At 40.7% G+C, this 20,990-nt stretch overlaps 1 protein-coding gene across 5 annotated transcripts in view; it reads left to right on the forward strand.

The window, feature by feature from the left end:
- The first annotated feature begins 4,109 nt into the window (after positions 1 to 4,109).
- The window catches only part of LOC143293686 (myoferlin-like), a 106,741-nt gene continuing 89,860 nt past the window's right edge, over positions 4,110 to 20,990 (forward strand). For 3 of the 5 annotated variants that reach the window (XM_076604845.1, XM_076604844.1, XM_076604847.1), the window contains exons 1-5: positions 4,110 to 4,349; positions 4,538 to 4,593; positions 16,666 to 16,757; positions 17,927 to 18,032; positions 19,334 to 19,409. In XM_076604845.1, coding sequence (XP_076460960.1) covers positions 4,256 to 4,349; positions 4,538 to 4,593; positions 16,666 to 16,757; positions 17,927 to 18,032; positions 19,334 to 19,409 — 424 coding nt within the window. In that variant the 5' untranslated portion in view covers positions 4,110 to 4,255. The remainder of the gene's footprint in view (positions 4,350 to 4,537; positions 4,594 to 16,665; positions 16,758 to 17,926; positions 18,033 to 19,333; positions 19,410 to 20,990) is intronic. The other 2 variants (XM_076604848.1, XM_076604846.1) reach the window with 1 other exon arrangement.

The following is a 20,990-nucleotide window of genomic DNA, read 5'->3' on the forward strand; positions in this document are numbered from 1 at the left end:
CGTGCGTGTGTGCTGCGGGTTCAAAAGAGAAAGGGAATGAACTGTGTGCACAAGCGAACTATTTTCTTTGCATCAGCTATTTTTTGTAATCGACGGATACATTTTTGACCATATTGTCTGTTGATTGTCTTTGCTTGCCTCGCTGTTTCTTTGTTGTCTGTTTGGCTGATTCAGTGCTGACCGACGTAACCGGTGTTACTGACAACGAGGAACTGTTTATCTGTTTATTCCGGAGAATAAAAAAAAATCCTTTGAGGGTTTTCACACACCAAACAGGCACAATTTAACCCCACCCCACCCGTTACCTCAGCAGGAAATACCCTGGAGTAAATTTTATGTTACTATATATATTTTGTTTTCTAGTTCCCATTCCAGCTAACATCCTATCCTTCCATTCAAAATAACAACAACAGCAACAACACTCCCAATCCCAGCTAACATCCTATCCTTCCATTGAAAACAACAACAACGACAACAACAGCAACAACACTCCCAATCCCAGCTAACATCCTGTCCTTCCATTGAAAACAACGACAGAACCCCAAGAAACAGTGCACACGTATATCCGCGCGCGCGCGCGCGCGCGTGTGTGTGTGTGTGTGTGTGTGCATGCGTGCGTGCGGGTATGTCACGGTGCATATGATCACAGAAGCAACAGTATAATTTTACACTCACACACTGCGGAAACATAGATACACCTTCCCACGACATATCAACATAGATATATAGTATATTTAAACAACATCCATCTATTTTATGTGAAAAGGAAATGAAAACAAAAGAAACAATTATAGTCATTCGCTGTCACCATCAAGTTCATTTTCTCCATTAACCCAACACCACTCACATTTCTAGTCGAATTCTTTAATTTCAAAAAAGAAATACCACACACACACACACACACACACACACACACACACACACATTGACAGACAGACACACACACACATTGACAGACAGACAGACAGATACACACACACACACACACACACACACACACACGGAGAGGGAGAGAGACACACACAGAGAGAGAATTCTTGGTCACTGAAGGTTTCAGTCATTTGCTCATGCACAATGATTTGCACATAACCCTGAGGATGAATTCAAGTATTCGCTAAAAGTGGAAAATCCGTAGGCTACTGACGTATGTACATAACGACTTTGACAACGATCGACACATCCGCAATATGAACAATTACGCTTTGTCCAACGAATGGGCTTTGCGTGTAAGTACGTGTGTGACATGACTAATAACGTCGGTTTCATACTGACTGCATGCACAGCGTGAACTTATTATTACAGTACAGTATATCAGAAAGAAGACAGAGAGAAAGAGACCATACAAAATGATACGATTCTTCTTTTTTCGTGTGTTTTTTGTAGTTGTTTTTGTTCTTACGGTGTTTATCGATATACTCAAGTTATACATGTTTCAGTGTTTTGAAATACCTAACCCTCGGTTGCAACTGAACCCCTTTATTGCCGTGGATTCATCAACACGGGACCAGGGTTTATAGTTTCATCCGAAAGACTAGCACCCAGACCACTACTCAGTGATGAGGCCGGGAGAAAAATTCCTGGTCCATATATATGGGACTCAAACCGTGGACACTCGCTTCCTAGTCTGGCGCATTGCCTCTGGTCCACCACACCAAATCTGTCCCTGTCGTACTCATAAAAAATATATTTCATTTTACATTGGCAGTTTGTCGAGAGGTCAGTAAGTGGTAGTAAGCGAATTCAAGTCAAAGGCTATTCAAAGATCAAACCCACACGGAAATGCTTACAACTGCTTGCGAACCAATAAGTTCGAACGAATATGGGTCAGTTTCATCTTGTCCAATAAGAAGTGTGTGACTTGCGTACGTGTTGTGACAGTGTGTTTGTTCATTGGTTGAGCCGTTACCCTCAAGTGTTATACTTTTGATACATTTTCCCAATGTATCTCTGGTGTTCTTGTTGTTGTTGTTGTTGATGATGATGGTAGTGGTCGTCGTCTTTTCCAACTGAACTGCAATCATACTGAATTTTTCATTTCCACCTTTTCTTTTTGCTCATGGCTACTGATTTTGTCTTTGTTCTGCCACCTCTTCACGTTTTATTTTGTTTCGTTCTTCGTTATAGTTTTTGTATTGTGTGTAGATTCACTGTGCAATGCACACACACACACACACACACACACACACTGACACCCCCCCACCCCGCTATATCTGTGTGTGTGTGTGTGTGTGTGTGTGTGTGTGTGTGTGTGTGTGTGTGTGTGTCACAGTGTGTGTGTGTGTGTGTGTATGTGTGTGTGTGTGTGTGTGTGTGTGTGTGTGTGTGTGTGTTGCACGCACGCACGCACCCACACGATAAAATGACTACAAGTCGGTTTACATCTGTTGCAGCGAAACTTTTTGTTTTTGTTTTTGGTCAGTCATGCATGATTGTCACCAGTCTCACAAAAGACGACGAAAATATTATCACCTTGATCTGATAAGTTTTGAGGCTTGAAAAGACCAAAAGTGACTGAAGTTTGGAAAGCCGGGTGATAATCATGGGTTGCTGAATTCCATGCTCACTGAAAATAGTTTCCATGTCCTCAGTTTCAGTTTCAAGGAGATGCAAAAGCGTGAGCACTGATCAATTTTCGCGACATCTACTGGTATTGTTTGTGTTTCAGTTTTTAAAATTCTCTTTTTTATACAGTCTTTTTTTCATAATGAATTTGAGTGGGGGGGAGGGGGTGGAGGATATGGGGGAGGGGGGGGAGGATGCCGCACGGTATTCAGAATCACTGAAGATGAGGTGTGGGCAGACAACACACACACACACACACACACACACACACACACACACACACATCGCTTACTCTCTCCCAGTCACACACACACACACACACACACACACACACACACTGTTCAGCCGCGCAGAACTGAGTAGCTAATTCCCAAAAGACTTACATTTCCATTTCAACCTGCGCGCGCGTGTGTGTATGTGTTCGTGCGCTTGTGCGAATATGCGTGAAAATTCCCTTTTGTGCAGTTAAACTGTCATTTTCCTTATTTTCGTGATTTACATGTGAGTATGTTAGTCAGTAGATTTCGACACTTTACCCGGACAGACCTCAGTGAAGGAATCTCGCCCGGTGAACAGTTTTCCTGTGCGGCTCCACTGAGAAAGAAGAAGAAGAAGAAGGAGAAGAAAAGAGCTATAATTATTACCACTCAGTGATAACAAGTTTATCAATTGATGCCCGCGGCTTTGTTCAGTTGCTCAGAGCTTTAGAATTGCATCACTTATTCACACCGGCTTAAGAATTCGTTTATGTAACTACAGCTTTGAGTAATGCTTACTCCAATTTTTTTTTTTATATGTACGGGTTTGTTTCAAGTTAGGTGTTTGCTTCTTTCTTTCCAACTTCGAATACCCCCGCCTCCCACTCCCTTGATCCCTTCTTTCTTTTCTTCTGTCACGTCTTGCCCGGTTCACTAGTTCCTTCATTCCTTTCTTATTTACACATTTCCCCCAGTAAACAGAGAACATGTTTGTCAGTATGACCACCCCCTCTCTGTTTTATCTGTCTATTGTCCGCTGTTTCCGTCAGTGACTGTCTGGCCGGCCATTCCTTCCATTCATTGACACAGTACCACACAACGCCGGGGTCACAGTGTTTAGTTTGAAAATATACAAAAAAGTGTTATGTTAATTTTGTTGTTGTTTTATCTGGGTTTTGGTGGCGTCTTATTTATTTATTTTTTTAAAAAGCAAACCGATGATTTTACGCATTTTGTAGTTTTGTCTATAAATACTGGTAACAAAAATTGAAATAAAATCATGAACACTAACCCGGATCTTAAATATCACCTCACACCCAAGTCTGTTTTGGCCCTTAGCGTTTTAGGAGATTTTTTTCTATGAAACTCATACCATACTCATTTTGTTGTTATTGTTGTGGCTGTAGATGATACTGATTGTTGTGGCTTTAGATGATACTTATCGTTGTCATGGCATCATTAAATCTTGTTCTCGAACTCACTGACCCAAGTTTCAGGGGACGTAGAAAAGAATATTTGATAGTCATCAAGAATAGAGTTTGTTCCCTTGCCTCCCATGATTCTACACTCACAAAGTTGCTGTGGGCGCACCGGTGCAGACGACAGGGGTGTGCCTGTGTGTCGGAACGTTGGCTGCTGTGAAAGCAAAAATCGATAGTGCAACAGACGCGATAATGGATAACTAAGGTGCGGCGTGAACAAACAGAAAGTAAACAATGTCGCTGCAGGTTCAAGTCATTGGTGCGACGGACGTTCCGAATCCCGAGAAATTTGGAAAATGTGATCCGTACGCCGCAGTCGAATTTCAAGGTAAATACCATCAGGGCCATTTGTCTTTTTCGTTGGGCTCATCACGATTCCCCCCCACCCCCCACCCCCCCATTGAACAAACCGGTTAAACATGGAATGAGCTCTTAGAAATGATTCCTGTCTGACGTTCATAAGGCTACGTACTTTTATCGCAACAACATAAGTTGTTTTTTTTCATTTTGTTTCAGGACAGAAAAAGAAAACCGAAGTCGTGAAGGGAGAGCTAAACCCAGTGTGGGATGAGGTAAGGGCATTAGGCATGTCAACGTTTCTTGCTTTTCTAGTTTGTACTTATACATGTGTGAAACGCGTCTGAAACGGAGATGAGATCACTTGTAAAAGTATGGTGAGAAGGGATAAAATGAATAGATTTCGTTCATATGCATGACAACAAATCCTTGTAGAAGATTGGTTGTTTACAGTGTATTATATTTATAAACATAAGTGTGACGTTGGAATAGAAATGCCCCAGTATTAAACTTTGTTTTAAGACACAATGATATGTCATGTGAATTCCGATAATAAATCATAATAAATGAGTGTTCTATAAATTAAAAAGTCATTTAACTCTGCAAGCACATGCATCACAAAGTGTGTTTACACACATACATGTATACACATTTAAAGGTCTGTTAGTCAATCTAAATGTCATGCAGGTGACTACCTGTCTGAATGTCTTGATGGAGACCTTTGTAATCTCATTCTAGAAACCATGTTTATTCTGGCTGAGTAATCCTTCAATTAGTTAATGCGGATTGCACTGGTATAAAAAAAAAACACCCAAAAAACCATTAGGGATCATTCAGTTATCTTGAAAGTTTTAGAAACCTAGAGTAATAGAAATATTTTGATTACATACAGATTGCTTACATTATCATCATGAGCATGAGACAAACACAGTGACCAAGTGCTTAAACTTAAAGCATTGGACTTTCCACCTGGTGGTCCTTGTTCAGTCTCAGTATCAGCACTGGTGGGTTAAGGGTAGAGATCGTGTTTTGCCAATTTCCCAGGTCAGCTTGTGCAGTTTTGCCAATCTCCCAGGTCAACAAACATGCAGACTTGACTCTATTCCCATTGTGTTTATTTTTGTGCAGTAGTCAAATATATGTGCTTTTTGAAAATCATATCACCCATGTTAGCATTTTTTTTTTTTTTTTTTTTTTTTTGCTGTCCCATCATCTGCGCCATTTCAGTGGCATTACTCCCACGCCGCTCATTTAGATTCCCCCATACCCGGGTTCGTCCGTCGCAGTTCCAGCGTCGGCAGTCCACAAGGAACCATCGATGTTAGGTCGCCTGGAGGCCACACACCAGAGGAGACCCTGCACTGCTGCTGAGTCACTTCAGTGGTGTTCAGTGGTGCCTGTTCTGTTTTAACGTACTTAGGACACTAACTACTAAGTAAGCCCCCTACTAACGACAATAATGGCTTAGTTGCGGAGCCAGACTGAGTGAGCGTCCCTCCCAGAGCGGAGACCGCCACCACGTCCCTCAAACAACAGCCCCCCATGAATCTGACGACACTGACGACAGTGACAGGACTCACCCCAAGCACGGAAGTGGAGGGGTATCGAAACTGAGGTCACCATGAGAGCAGGGCATGAAAGGCCACAGACTTTGAGATTATTTTGTTTATATTGGTGACGATGAAGGAGGAGGAGGATGACGATGATGATCAAGATGTTGCTATGGAGGTCCATTTTGGTTTGGGACTACATGACAAGGTTGTACTCTACACTTTCTGTCATAATGATATCCCGGCGTTAACCAGGCCCGAGAGATACAGACACTTGCAGTGTTGGTCAGGTAATTAGAGCAACACACCCAAAGACGCATCCTTGAAGTGGATGACACTTGACTGTGTGGTCCCAATCTCCCCATTTAAGCCCACAGCACACTCACCTCTGGGTAGGAGCTGGCCACGGGCCGAAAAACCCATGTTAGCATTTGTTGGGTTTTGGAAACATGAACATACCCAGCATGCTCATCCTTGGAAGCAGAGCATGGCTGTCTACATGGCAGAGTAAAAGCAGTCACGAATACATAAAAGCCCACTCAGACATGTCTGAAAAGTCAGACACATATAAAAATACATGTCTTTTAGTTACAGCTTAGAAATGCAGAGGATCAGCATGTCGGCTTAAAACAAATTTTTTTTTTTAGAACTCTTTCTAGCTTTCTTCAAAAGTTTATTAACTATTAGTATTAGCGTCATATTAAAAAAAGAAAACAAAACAAAAAACAAAAAAAACAACAACAAAAAAACAAAAAAAAACACACCCACAAAACAAAACAAAAAAACTACAACAAAAAACCTAAAAATTAACAACCAAACAAAACACACACACAAAAAAGCAAACAAACAAACAACAACAACCTCATGTATGTATGCACAATTTTGACACTGCTTTGTCATTGATCAGAGATGATATTGGATCATATATCCACATAACTACTGTATTACTTTTCATAGTCAGTGAAATGAATGTAGTGTTTTTTTTACATTTGAACAAGAGTTTAGTCTCACACACACTCTCATGTGACATGAATTCATTTAATGATAAGCAATAGGTTTCACAATCAGTGGCATTGCAATCTATTGCTAAATCAGTTCAAAGAAGTATTTCATCTGGATAAATTAAAGTGACATACCAGAATTTTACATGCTGCACTGTTTTGTGGTAAAACTTGAAATAGAGGGTAGATATTATAGATATTATACCACAACTATTGCTCTTTTGGTTTCACAGTATCAGGTTTTTTGCTCTTTCAATGCATTTGGGAACATTTTGAAAGTAAGTGACATCCTCAACTTTGAAGTCAATAAAATGTGTTGCCATTTTGTCGTTTAGAAGAGAAAAAAAAGGACAGCAAAACCAAAATTTTATTTCCAACTGAATGCCTTCAAATGATGTGCAGAGAATTATATTATTGTCTGTCTATGACATATTCTTATTCTTGGATCAGATCTTAGAGGTGTTTATCATTTACTTCAGTAGGGCAATTTTTCTTCCTCAGACGAACTGGGTTTTTTTTTTTTACTCTCCCAACATTTCGTGTTGTGGTGAGAGGGTGAAAGAGCTAGGTGGCAAGAGCAGGTGACAGATCTGTCAGTGTCACAGTTGAGCAGTCACAGGCATTCACTCTCACATTCCTCTATCTCTGGCCCTGCCTCAGTGACAAACAGAGTGTGGGCCTAGCCTGGTGGTGAGCAGGGAAATAATATCATGAGCGAGTCACCCATGCACTGTTGTTCTCGCTGTGCTTAATTTGTGATCCCGTTGTTTAAGAGTTGTGGTTTGTCCTCGTACAGCCTTTGTTGCACATACCCTTTCAGGACAGATGATAGGATGTGTGTGACAGAGGAGAAAGAAGACAAAAGGCAAGGGTAATTGGAAAAGAGTGCATGTTTACAAAATGTACACTCTCACTTAAACATTGGCATATCATTATCTCTTATTTCTTTTTAATTCAGTGGACATAGCTTTAGTAGTGGCAGGAAAATGTAATTCAGGAGAAGAGGGATTCCCTTAAACAACGTCCTCTTTCAGTTTCACTGAAACAAAGTTCCCTTAAACAATGTCTTCTCACACAGCCAAACTACAAAATGTTTCATTTTTTGTGTGTACAAAGATACCTCAAATCAATCCATTCATGTTTACAGCCCAGCTGACATCAAGGGTCACCTCACGGCTGTGTATTGGTTAAGTCTTATTATGTGTACAGTGGAATGCAGCCAACATGTAACATGTTAGACGGGAATGTATTGAAGCTTTAGAAACCAAATTCTTCTCTTGAGCATTCAGCACAGTACAGGACACACTAGCTGTGTTAAAAAAAGAAAGAAGAAAAGTCAGGTTGCTTGACTCAGTCACACGTATGTTCACCTACAGGATCTTTCCTTTTGTGACACTCCTTTACATAGCTTTTCTGCTGGAGTCTAGTTTTCCTTCTCTCCACCCATTGACTGTGTTTGGTAGGTCTTAAGTATAGTCATGTGTTACACACTTGTACTTTTACTTTTGAAACACACATGCTCACAAGCACACTTGCCTGTGTACACTCACACCATGCCACCACACCAATGCATATTACAGTACACCACCACACAAATTAACATGCACACGTGAGTGCATGCATGAAGCCACTGGGTTTTCTCTTCATTCGTCTGTCTGTGTTTTTCAGCTCTTCTCCCATTTACTGTTTGGTTTTCTGTGTGTGCATGTGTGTGTGTGTGTGTGTGTGTGTGTGTGGGTGGAGGTGTCAGGGGTGGGGCAGGGGTATGGTATGCTTATCAGTACATACTGTTCACTGGCTAACGCTTTTGAGCTGCTATCCTGTATTAATCACACCAATCACCAGCAATAAAAGGTTTCTGCAGGGTTAATTGCCCTGACCAAATTATTGTAGATCCAGACTTACACTTACAAAGTTACAGTGCTTTCATATTACCAGTCTTTGTACAGTTAGAGTTTTGGAAGATCTGTACTGGGCATGCATGCCTCTTGATGACAAGTGACATGAAATGAAATATAGTATGTATGTATGTATATGTGTGTGTGTGCATGTGTGGATGGTTATTTGTGTGTGTGTGTGCACATAATATATTAAGATTATTGTTGTCTACAGGCTTCTGCCAGGATTTTCAGTGACTTGTGACTTGTGTCGTGTTGTGATGTGTTGTGCATTGTCAGTAAAAACAAGAAAAACAGCAACCTCCCTGTAGGAACAACCACAGCAACAAAGAAACAATGAAATATGACTGACATGTTTTCTTGCATGCATCAACATGAAATTTAAGTCACAACTGCTTATTGAACAGCAGCTGAATCAAGCACATATGCACACACACACACAGACACACACACAGGCACACTCACTCACAGACAGACAGACAGACAGACACACACAGACACACACAGACACACACACACACACACACACACACACACTTTGCTATATGAAATTCACCCACACTCACCTTAGAGTGAAACAAATGAAAAATACACTATTTGGTTCATGCTTGGAATCCTTTGTTTATCAACTGAAAAGGAAAATCGCAACAGCTGTGCAAATACAAAAATGTGGAAACAGTAGAGATCATGTCTAGGATTTTGACTAATGTGAAACCTCAGTCATGTAACAACACTGACAGATGTACAGAAAGGGTAGAGCAGTCTTTGATTTTATGTCTTTCCACTGGAAGTGATAGAAGAGAAAAGGCAGACAGATCCAGAATGTTGACGTATAATTCAAAGTGTAGGCCTGTAACTTAAGTGTAATGTGTATTACTAAGAGCAAGGTTTTGACACATGTCATGTCATAATGTCAGGAGTGTGTTTATCTACAAATAATAAAGTCTGCTGAGGCACAGCTGTACAGCAAATAACACCTGGGCATCTATATTTGAAATGTTATCTGATGATTGATTACAGAGAGAGGGAGAGGTAGGGTTTAGGGAGGAGAGAGAGAAGGGGACAAACTGACTGACAAATATACACAGACATTTACACACAGACATTTACACACATACACACACATGCACACACATGCACACACACACACACACACACACACACACACACACACACTTACAAACACACACACACACATGCATGCTCATGCAGCATACATGCACACACAGACACACAAATACAGACAGATACACACAGATGCTCAGACACACACAGACACACACACATGTGCACACACTGAGAACTCAGAGAATTGAAAATCAAGAATGTGTATTTGAAAAAAAAAAAAAAGGTTTCATTGGAGCAAAATCTAACATTAATATCGCTGAAGGGACAGAACTAATTTTACTCAGCATTACACAAAAATAATGGGTTTCTGTAAATTTCCATAGGTGTTACGCACAGACTCTATTATAATTACACACAGACTCAGTTATAATCATTTGCAGCACAATGTGGTGAGCATCATGACACCATATTTTATTTTTTAAGGCAGGTTGTAAGACCAGAGTGCAGTAAGTTAGGTAATGTGAGCAGCTTTGCAGTTGTTGGTTGATCCCAGGCCTTTGTTCAGAAAGGAAGATATGGTGTCATGTTCCTGTTTCATAATGGGGGTGGCGGTGGGGGGTGGGGGAGGGTGTTGACAGTCCAACACATTGTACATTCTTTCTTGAGTGTGAATCATGGCAGAGCCTTGTGGGCGGAGAGGGTTTGGCCAGAGCTCTGTGTGTGTGTGTGTGTGAGAGAGAGAGAGAGAGAGAGAGAGAGAGAGCGCACATTCTGTGTGTGTCTGTGTGTGCACAGTATGTGTGTGTGTGGGTGTTCTGCAGGATCTTGACAGCTAGAAGATAACAGGCTAAGGCTTGGAACAGGTGACCCCCCAATGGAGCTGACCTTGGTTAGGTTACTGTACTCAGACCAGATACAATGGTATCACAGGCCTGACTGGTTATCATTATACACATTTTTTGTGAGGGTGTGGCCCAGTGATCCACTTCTGGTTGATAACAGAAAAACAGACCCCTGTTGAGGAGAGACACAGACATGCATGATAAATATATACTCACACATACCCAGAGACACATGATACAAACACACATAGACTCAGACAGACAGACAGACAGACAGACACACACACACACACACACACACACACACACACACACACACACTCAGAAAAGGTGTACACAGGACCAAGAGGGAGAGGAGGAAATACAGGAGAGGGGAACAAGTCAGGGGGCTGAGTGGGTGTGTGAGTGTGCTCTAGAGGGGAAGGGGTGAGTGGAGAGGAGAGACTGTGTTATAGGTGTTTTTGAGTGAGAGTGTGGGCATTCTTTTAAGCAATCTTTTAAGATAATTTTCTATTTTGGTTGAAGCAGACAAAGTATTTTGAATTGAATGGAAATTGGGTGTGGCTTAATCTTTAAAAGTTATTCAGACCACGCCCCTCCATATTTACAGCATTTGCATACAAAAGATGTGTGCATACTCTTTAAAACATCTAAACACATACACATGCAGGCACTGGCTCAATCATCCATGTAGCTGTTGCACTTATACAGATGAGAGGGAATGTGTGTGTGTTTGTGTGTGTGTGTGTGTGTGTGTGTGTGTGTGTGACCCTTTCACTGTTTCAGCTGTCTCGCTCATGACATATAATGTGCACATTTTTTACCTGTCTGGGCCTCCCAGTCATGAACTTGCAGGCATCCATAAATATATGATGTGTACTCAAGTAATTAAATGTGTGCCAGATGCATGTACTGGCAAGGTTTATGTGATCCGGAACATCATACCTCTTACACACACACACACACACACACACACACACACACACACACACAGAGACACTGACAGTATATTTTTTGCATTATCATTCATTACATTTGTCTGGACTTTTCTTTTTCTTTTGATTTTAAAGACATTACCCCACAAATGCTAACTTTGCTTTACTGGTTGTCAAAATGTACCTTGATTTATGGAAGCTAGTAAGTAGATGTATGAATGATTATGATGGCAGTGCTGAAGTATAAATCATGCATCATGAGATGTCTTTTATAGTAGTGTGTCATGTTTTACTCTCAGTTGTTTGGCTTGATTGCCATTTGGGTTTTGATGTGTTGGGGGAGTGCAGAAAGGGAGGGCAAGAGCAGGGGAAAGGAAAGGAAACTTGACTCAAGAAAAACAGGTTCACTCATGCATGTATGCACGCACGCACGCGCACGCACGCGCGCGCACACACACACACACTCTCTCTCTCTCTCTCTCTCTCTTGTTCTCTTTCTCTCTTTCAACCCAAAGGAATGCAAGGGCTAAGTTGCACCTGTCTCACCCATACAAGATTATCAGTGTCTTGGCGAACAGATAAATAAGGATCCAAGTGACATGCTTCGCAATAAAGAACTAAATCATGCGCGACACCTTGTGGACCATCTGTTGATGTCTTGGCCATTAAGGGCCAGCTGCCCAACATCTTGGTCCAAATGCATTGTAATGTGCTCCTGTACCACACCCGGCAAACTAACACTGTCCCACCTGTGTCCTATTAGTGTAAGGTGGTGCACATATATCATTCATCTCTGAACCACAGTGTCAAGTCTAGCCAGGTAATTTAGCACATCTGTGTGGTGAGTGTTGTAATGGTAGGCTGTGTTGTTGATGCAAAGGCCTGTGACACTACCTTATACAGGATGTATGTAGCCAGCTCATCCCACACAGGGGCCTTGTAGTTGGTGTCCAAGGTTTCCTGCCTGACAAGTGATAAGACTGTCATCTTGCTTGTGTGTGCGTCACTTCCAGCCCTTGTCAGTGACTGACAGGATTTTGCTGATGTAGTAGATTTTATACATATTATATATATACAATCAAGTATTTAGACATAATATTATAATGCAGATAGACACACACTAAAATGCATACAGACACTCATATAGTCTTAAATTCACCACCTCATGTATGCACATGCACATATATACATATGGATGTGTGTAAACATGTACAAAGAAAATCCCATTGATATACAAATGTCATTAGCCCTCACTCTTTTACTGTCTCACACAAGCCCATGGGCAGGCACGCTTGTGTGTGCATGCGCGCATGTGCACACACACACACACACATACACACGCGCATGCACACATACACCACACAAAATGCACGTGCGCGTCCACACTCAAACGTGGGCGCACACACACTGTACACACACACTGTCTCTCTTTCTGTGTCTCTGTCTGTCTGTCTTTCTCTCTCACTGAGTCACCCCAAAGTACTTTTGTTTTATAAATGGTTCATTCACGTGCAAATTTTGTTTGCAGACAGTAAAAAAGCTGGAAAAAAACAAACACAGAAAAACAAAAACAAAGTGAAAATGAAATACAGTCACAAAAGGGCACATTTACACAAATGCAAATCATCCTTTGGCAGACGTGTTTGTCATTGCCTACTGTAGATGTGTGGTGAGTTCAAACTGTGCATATGAAATGCATATCGTTAAGCAATGACAACACATCTCTGTGTATCTGGCTCATTTACATTTTAAGTATAATACTTTATATTTGTGTGTTTGTATCTGTTGTGCATATATATATATCGTGTGTACATACATACATACATATATATATATATATATATATCGATCTCATTGTCTGTTTTCTTGTATTTATTGTGCATGTATGAATATGAAAGCATATATATGTATATGAGCATAATTATCTATCTGTATGGGTGTGAGTTTACCCTGCCTCATTATCTGGTAGTGTTATACATATATTGTTTTTGTGCTACTTTGAATTAACTTTTCTTTTTTGTCCTGAGGGCTGGATGTTATTGTAAAGAATCATGTTTGCTTAATCCACTTCCCTCATGAAACAAATTTATTGTTTTGGTTATCTCTCTCTTCTGTCCCATTTTTTCTGTCTGTTTGTCTGTCTCAAACACACACACACATGCACACGCACATGTGCACGTGCGCTCACACACACTCACACACACACACACCAGTATATGGAAACACACGCACACACACCAATATATGCACACACACACACACACACACACACACACACACACACACACGCACACACATGCACATGCCCACAAAACAGCAACAACTACTAAAAAACAAAAAAACATACATCCCCAGGCGATGTCAATTTCTGAATGGATTGGTGCTTACTGAAGTAATGAGAATAATTAGGCACTGGCATCGTCAGTCTCATAATGTTACCATTAGGGAAAACAAAAGTAAAAGAGGCAATTACATTGGCTGAGAGGGGCACTGGGAAAGTTTTTGTAATATGATGGGGAGGACGGACTGGAAGAGAACAAAAGCATGTTAACTTTACTTCAGTATTCCAGTGTGTGTTAGTTTCTATTATTCTTAAATGTCTTGCAGAAAAGAGCATACATAGAAATGTTCAATACATACTGCATCTGGTAAACACAAAACAAAAACCAGTGAGTTAAAGCAAAACATTACAGAGTTAAATGCAGAATAGCATTAACAGACACTTGCATTACGAATAACTTACAAGAAACATATTAGCAGGCCAGACATTGATCAACCAGTCAACAGTAGGGATTTTGGGAGAAGTGATAAAGTGCTCTTTTCTTGTGAATTTTGCTTCTTTAGTTTTAGTCATTATCATCCTTTGTTTATTTTGATATACTGTTAAATAGTATATGCTCATAATAAAATAGATTTTTTTTCTCCAGAAGTACTGCCACTGATGGCATTTTAAGATATTGCATTATTTTATCAGCACATAGTAGGACATACCACATTACCAGCTGTTTTGCTATGAAGCTGAATCAGCATCATGTATTCAGTGGGCAGTTAATTACTGTTGCTTTCCTCTATAATTATCAAAATTCCTGGAAGATCAAAAAGATAATGAGCTGATTTACGTAAGACTGTTGCAAATCCTGGTACAGTGATATTTGTTGGTTGGCGGCAGCTAAGGCAAATAAGTGCCATTATTAAAATTAATGCAGTGACTTTCTCTGTGTTCCATAAGTGACAGTGAAAATATGTGGTTGTGTGTACCATGAGTAAATCTACATATATCTATAACAGCAAGACAGAGGGGGAAAACATATCAGGGTAAAATTCTTTTGCAAACATGCTCTTTTGGTTTGTGAATTTATGCTTCCTCCATCCCCACCCCCATGGAAAATTGAGTTAGATGGAAGAGTTGAAACAGCCGAACATTTCCTCTTTTCCCTAGACATATTACTATCACAGTTTCAGTCTACTTGATGCTGCAGTTTTATGCACTATTCTTCCTTTTTGTTTTCTCCTCGATCCTTTATCCCCTTATCATGGCTCATGGAAAGGAATGAAAGTGTTAATATTATCATTTCTTCTTTCACTCAACTGTTATGTTAATCACTGTATTGTATGGAGATGAGTGTTAATTCTTTGCATTTCTTCTTTCACTCAAACTGTTTACTGATGTGTAAGTATTGTATGGAGATGAGGCACCTTGTATCATTCATGGCAGTTAATTGCCAGTAAAGTTGTGTGTGTGTGTGTGTGTGTGTGTGTGTGTGTGTGTGTGTGTGTGTGTGTGCGAGTGTGAGTGTGTGTGTGTTGTGTGTGGTGTGTGTGTGTGTGTGTGTGTGTGTGTGTGTGTGTGTGTGTTAGGATATAAGGCTCTGTGTGTGTGTGCATATGAATATATGGGTGTGGGTGTAGATGTATGCATTAATCTCACATACTTGAAAACAACAATATAATACACCAAAGGAAGCAGCCTACAGAGGGTAGTGTTTGCTTCTTTAATTAACTGTGAGTGCCAGCTTATGGGTGGTCAGTAAAGCTAGTGGTTTATTGTGAATCAATATGAGATTCATGGTTGGCTTAGGAAATATAGACATATTGAGCCTTGCACGTTAGAGATGAAAATTAATCAGGAATATGACAAACATTCTCTCTCTCTCTCTCTCTCTCTCTCTCTCTCTCTCTCTCTCTCTCTCTCTCTCTCTCTCTCACACACACACACACACACACACACACACACACGCACATGGTCTGGCAGTATATGTAATTTGAATTTATTACAAAAACATAAGCTTTCAAAATACACCCAGATCTATAATCTTTATTTATTGTCATATATTTATTGTCTGACTGCCATGTGTCAATGTTGAATTTAAAGAGTGTCTGTATTTTGTAGGATTAACTACCCTTCCCTACCCATTCCATTGAATCTCTCTCTCTCTCTCTCTCTCTCTCTCTCTCTCTCTCACACACACACACACACACACACACTTTCACACTCACATAACCATGTACAATGAGATAAAAGTGAATCACAGAGAGACAAAGAGTGGGGGAAAGTGTCTGGGACACCAGGTTTGTATCAGTGCTGTTTTAACACTTTGGGGATGTGTCACCATCACAAGTCATGCAGCTGTTGTAGGCAGATGTTTCAGACACCTAATTTTTTGGTCCAAAGATGAATACTATACACATTATCAGAGATTTTCTGGTGTCTGCACCTCTTACTGTGCTGTAGGGCCATTGGTGTTTATTTTCTGTGTTTATTTTCTGGATGTGTAATTGTAAAATTACGCACACACATATGCACGCACATATGGACACACACACACACACACACACACACACACACACACACACACACACACACACACACACACACACAATGCTGTGATATATATATGTGTGTGTGTGCATAAGTGAGTGCATGTGTGTGCATGTTTGCTTGTACAAAATAAGTGCTTTATGTACGTTAACTGTTGTGTGTATCAGACACAATGCATGCACCGTTCTTGAGATAAGTAGATGACTTGGATGTTTGCTCTTTTTTTTCCTACAGACCTTTGAATTTGACCTTGTGGGTCAAGCTCTGTCTGGCAATGAGGAGCTGGCAGTGTCTGTCTTTGACTGGGAGAGAGTGGGGAGGAACAGGTGAGTGCTGCTGAAACTGCTGTTGATGAATGTATATAGCCTGGTTACTGGTCACTTTGAATAAAGACCCCTGCACGGAATAACTTGACCTTGGCTTAAGGCTGCAAGCCAGTAAGTTGTTAAGCCCTACTTTTCCGTTACTTTGAAGGAAAGAGTGGAATGAAACACTTTATACACATGATTGCTTCTGGCTTAAAAAACAACAACAAAAAACAACAGACCAAAACAGTCACCCAACCATTTAAAAAAAAAACACTTCCATTTATATATATATTTCCAGCCTTTAAATCTTTTTTTGTTAATTCGTTTTTTGTTTTTTTTTTTTTATTTTTTTTATAGAGATATTGTACTATCCTTGAAAGCAAATAAAAGAATTCTCAAGAAAAAATGTAAGATTTACCTCCTTCCTTTGCTCCAAACCCATCCCTCCTCCCCCCTGTCACCCCCACCCAACCTCTATCCCCCAATCCCCAAAGAGAGAGAGAGAGGACATTATTTTGCTGTGACAGCAGTAATAAGGTAAGAAACAAAAGCAACATACCCTAGCCCATGGGTCGTCAGCAGTTTTTTCCTTATCAATTAGAGAGAGAGAGAGAGAGAGAGAGAGAGAGAGGACATTATTTTGCTGTGACAGCAGTAATAAGGTAAGAAACAAAAGCAACATACCCTAGCCCATGGGTCGTCAGCAGTTTTTTCCTTACCAATTGAACCCTGAGCATTGAACCAAAGCTACCCACAAGCCTGTGTGACTGTAGCTCAAATTGCTCCTGGAGTTCTGTCTAAATTGTCTGGTCATGCTGAATTAAGTCATGACAAGGCCATTGGCAGAAAGACATTTGTGCATGCTTGCATGAACACATATTTTGTCCAGTTACATTTGTCATTTTGTTAAGTCATTCTTGCTTCACCCCACCCCCATCCCCCCAGGTCACATTTTGTGATTGGATATTAAATTGAACTTACACATGTATATATACATGTACACACACTTGTACAAATCTGCAAAAACACATTTTGCACATTTTTTCTTTTCCTCTTTTTATGTTCAACATAATCGTTATTGTCACTGTCATTGCAAATATTATTTTTAAAAAGTGTAGTCTTTCAGTTGTTTTATTGTGTTTGATTTTTGCGAGTTATAAATGACTGTTTGTACCTGGCTGTTTCAGACAACTGGGCACGGCACGAGTGTTGCTGGGTCAGTTTGTGGGAGGAGGACAGGTGTCCAGGCAGCTGGAGGTGAAGCTGATGGACGGAAGTCAGCGACCACTGGCTGTAAGTCAGACCTTTCCACACACTGCAGCGGTGGTGGCATTGTAGTAATGCACTTGATTAGGAAGCGAGTGCCTGCGGGCTCAAGTCCAGCACTGGATTGGGATTTTTACTCCCCCACCCTTCCACGAACTTGAGTGGTGTCCTGGGTACTTTCTTCCAGTTGAGATGATAAAACCAAGGTCCTATGTCCCATGGAGCATGTTGAAGAACCCATAACAACGGAGGGCTTGTATCAGGTGTAATTTTTGGCAAAAATCCTTTGACAGTAATACACTTGCAGACAGGAAAAAAAAAGTGGCTCTGTGCTTTTGTCAAGGCACTCTCCCTCTCCAAATGGAGTGCAATCTGACTTTCATACAGAGAAATTTGTTGTGGGGAAAGAATGCTTATGCACATAAAGTCCCACTAGTAGAGACAAGTGAACATGGAAGTTGCAGCCCTAGAATACAGAAGAAGAAGTAGAAGACTATACTGTGGCTGGTGTACCTACCAATAACAAAAACTACCAGCTTCAGATGTTTCAGACTTTTTGTTGCTGAGACTTTAGTCTTCACACAGTGCTCTGCCATAGCATGACTGGGCATTTAGAAACATGAGACAGGTTCCTAGGTCGATGGAGGGAAAAAAGGGGGATGCTTGGGGTAGAGATCCTTCTTTTAGGAAATGACAAAATGAAAGGTGGATGAACAGCCATCCCATTTCTCTGCACTGATTAAAGGATTCAGCTTGCACAGAACTGAAAGCCCAGATTTCAGTATGTTTGGTCACCTGTTTTATGGAACCACATTCTGTGATTAAGGATTTTGTCATAATCTCTTTCTTCCCACCCCCAGCCCCTTAGCCCTCATAAAACCCCTCCAATTTCCTAAGCCATAGAAAAAGTTCAGACATTACTTGACACCTTGCAACTTGAATCAGAATGCCAACTGCAAGATTACACATTCTTTTTTCTTTTATGTGTGTGTGTGTGTGTGTGTGTGTCCCCCCTTTCATTTCTTGATCATGCCTCATATTTTCTTCCTGCCTTGGTAGTCTCCTGTGTTGGTGATGCCATTCTTTGTTGTGCTGTTTCTCTGCTTGTGTGTGTGTGTGTGTGTGTGTGTGTGTGTGTGTGTGTGTGTGTGTGTGTGTGTGTGTGTGTTTAGATATATATATATATATATATATGTGTGTGTGTGTGTGTGTGTGTTTTATTATTTTAACATCCACACACACCCACGCAGAGAATTACAAAACCAGCAGATTTGCCTCCATGCTTTGTGTGTTTGACAGTATTTTCCTCCTTCCCATTGTCTGAACAGGCAGTGCTGAAGGTGAAGATCACATACAACCCCCCTCCTGGTGCAGCTGGCACAACAAGCGGAGGCTCGCAGGGAGGTAATCCACTGGTTTCTTTCCCTCCATGCTTTTGGAAAGCTGAGAGTGTTTGTCACACTTGGGGCACTTGCGTCAGTGTGTCCTTTTTTTTTTGTAGCCACTTACATTTGAGTGGTCATTCAAGAGTGAGAGGGTGTGTGTGTGTTAGTGAGTGTGTGTCTGTGAGAGAGAGAGAGAGAGAGGTGTGTGTGTGTGTGTGTGTTTTGAAAGATGCTGTATGTCGTGCATGTGTGATTGTGTGTGTGTGTGTTACTGAAGTATGTTTTAAAGGCTGTGTTATATTCACCATGGTCTTACATAGGAAATCAGAAAAAGAAGACCCATCATATTCTGCCTCTGGTCTCATAAAGCATTGAAATGACATGACATGACACAGTCAGAATTCTCACTATCCATCATCTTTGGGTTATGGAACTGATCAAAGATTCCATCACATGTTATGTGATTTCCCATACTCAAGTGATATACCTAGGAACAGACTATACATGTAGATGACACAGTCATGATTTGGCTTGTTTCATGGTAAAGCACACAATGTGTTTTGGACCTTCAGTCAACCTCAGACTCCCTACCTGACATTGTGGAATAATGAACAACATGTATGTGTCTTTAGAATGGTCGTTAGCTTTGTTTCTCTCACTGTTGCATTGCAGCCTTTAGAATAGTTCTGTTCAGAAGGTGTGTGATTTGTGTGTGACGGTCTTGTCCTTGTTGAAAGTAATTGATCTGAAAGGAACCTTGTGGTTGATTTTGGTCATACTGATGCTGACAGGATATGCCACAAAGATGATGCAAACTGCAGCACGATCACGGTGAATCTGTGGTGTTAATTTGTTCACTGTTTCTTTTTCTGTTGAAAAAAAGAGAAAAGATTTTGTTCATCATTTGTTTGTCCTCTCTCATTTACTCTTGTACAAGCTTCTTCACATAGGCATATATACACAACAGACAGTTTCATATGTGGATGTGTACACACAAATACATACATGCACGTCTACACACACACACATGCATGCGTGTGTGTGCGCGCACACACATACATGCGCGTGCGCGCACACACACACACACACACACACCCCGCACCACGCCACACCACGCCACACCAGACCAAAACACAATTCACACACGCACACACGCTCATACACATACACACACACATATTTACACATGTACACACACACACACACACACACACACACACACACACACACACACACACACACACACACACACACACACAAACATGCATGCACCTGCACGCACACATACATAGATAACACATACATGCACAATTTACTCATTGATTATGACGTTATATAGATACCTCACAAATCAATTACAAAACACCAGAAAATACCCACACAATCATACCCAAATCATTAACAGAACACTGTTTTATGCATGTACACAATCATACCCAAATCAGTAATAGAACACTGGCTTATGAAAACATAACCATACCCAAATCAATTAAAGAACACCAGTTTATAGATAGTCATACCCAAATCATTCCCATATATACAGTCCTACCCAAGTCAGTTACAAAAGACTGTTTTATGCATGCACAATTATACCTTGATC

The sequence above is a fragment of the Babylonia areolata genome, chromosome 19, assembly GCF_041734735.1.
Source record: "Babylonia areolata isolate BAREFJ2019XMU chromosome 19, ASM4173473v1, whole genome shotgun sequence".
NCBI lineage: Eukaryota > Metazoa > Mollusca > Gastropoda > Neogastropoda > Buccinidae > Babylonia > Babylonia areolata.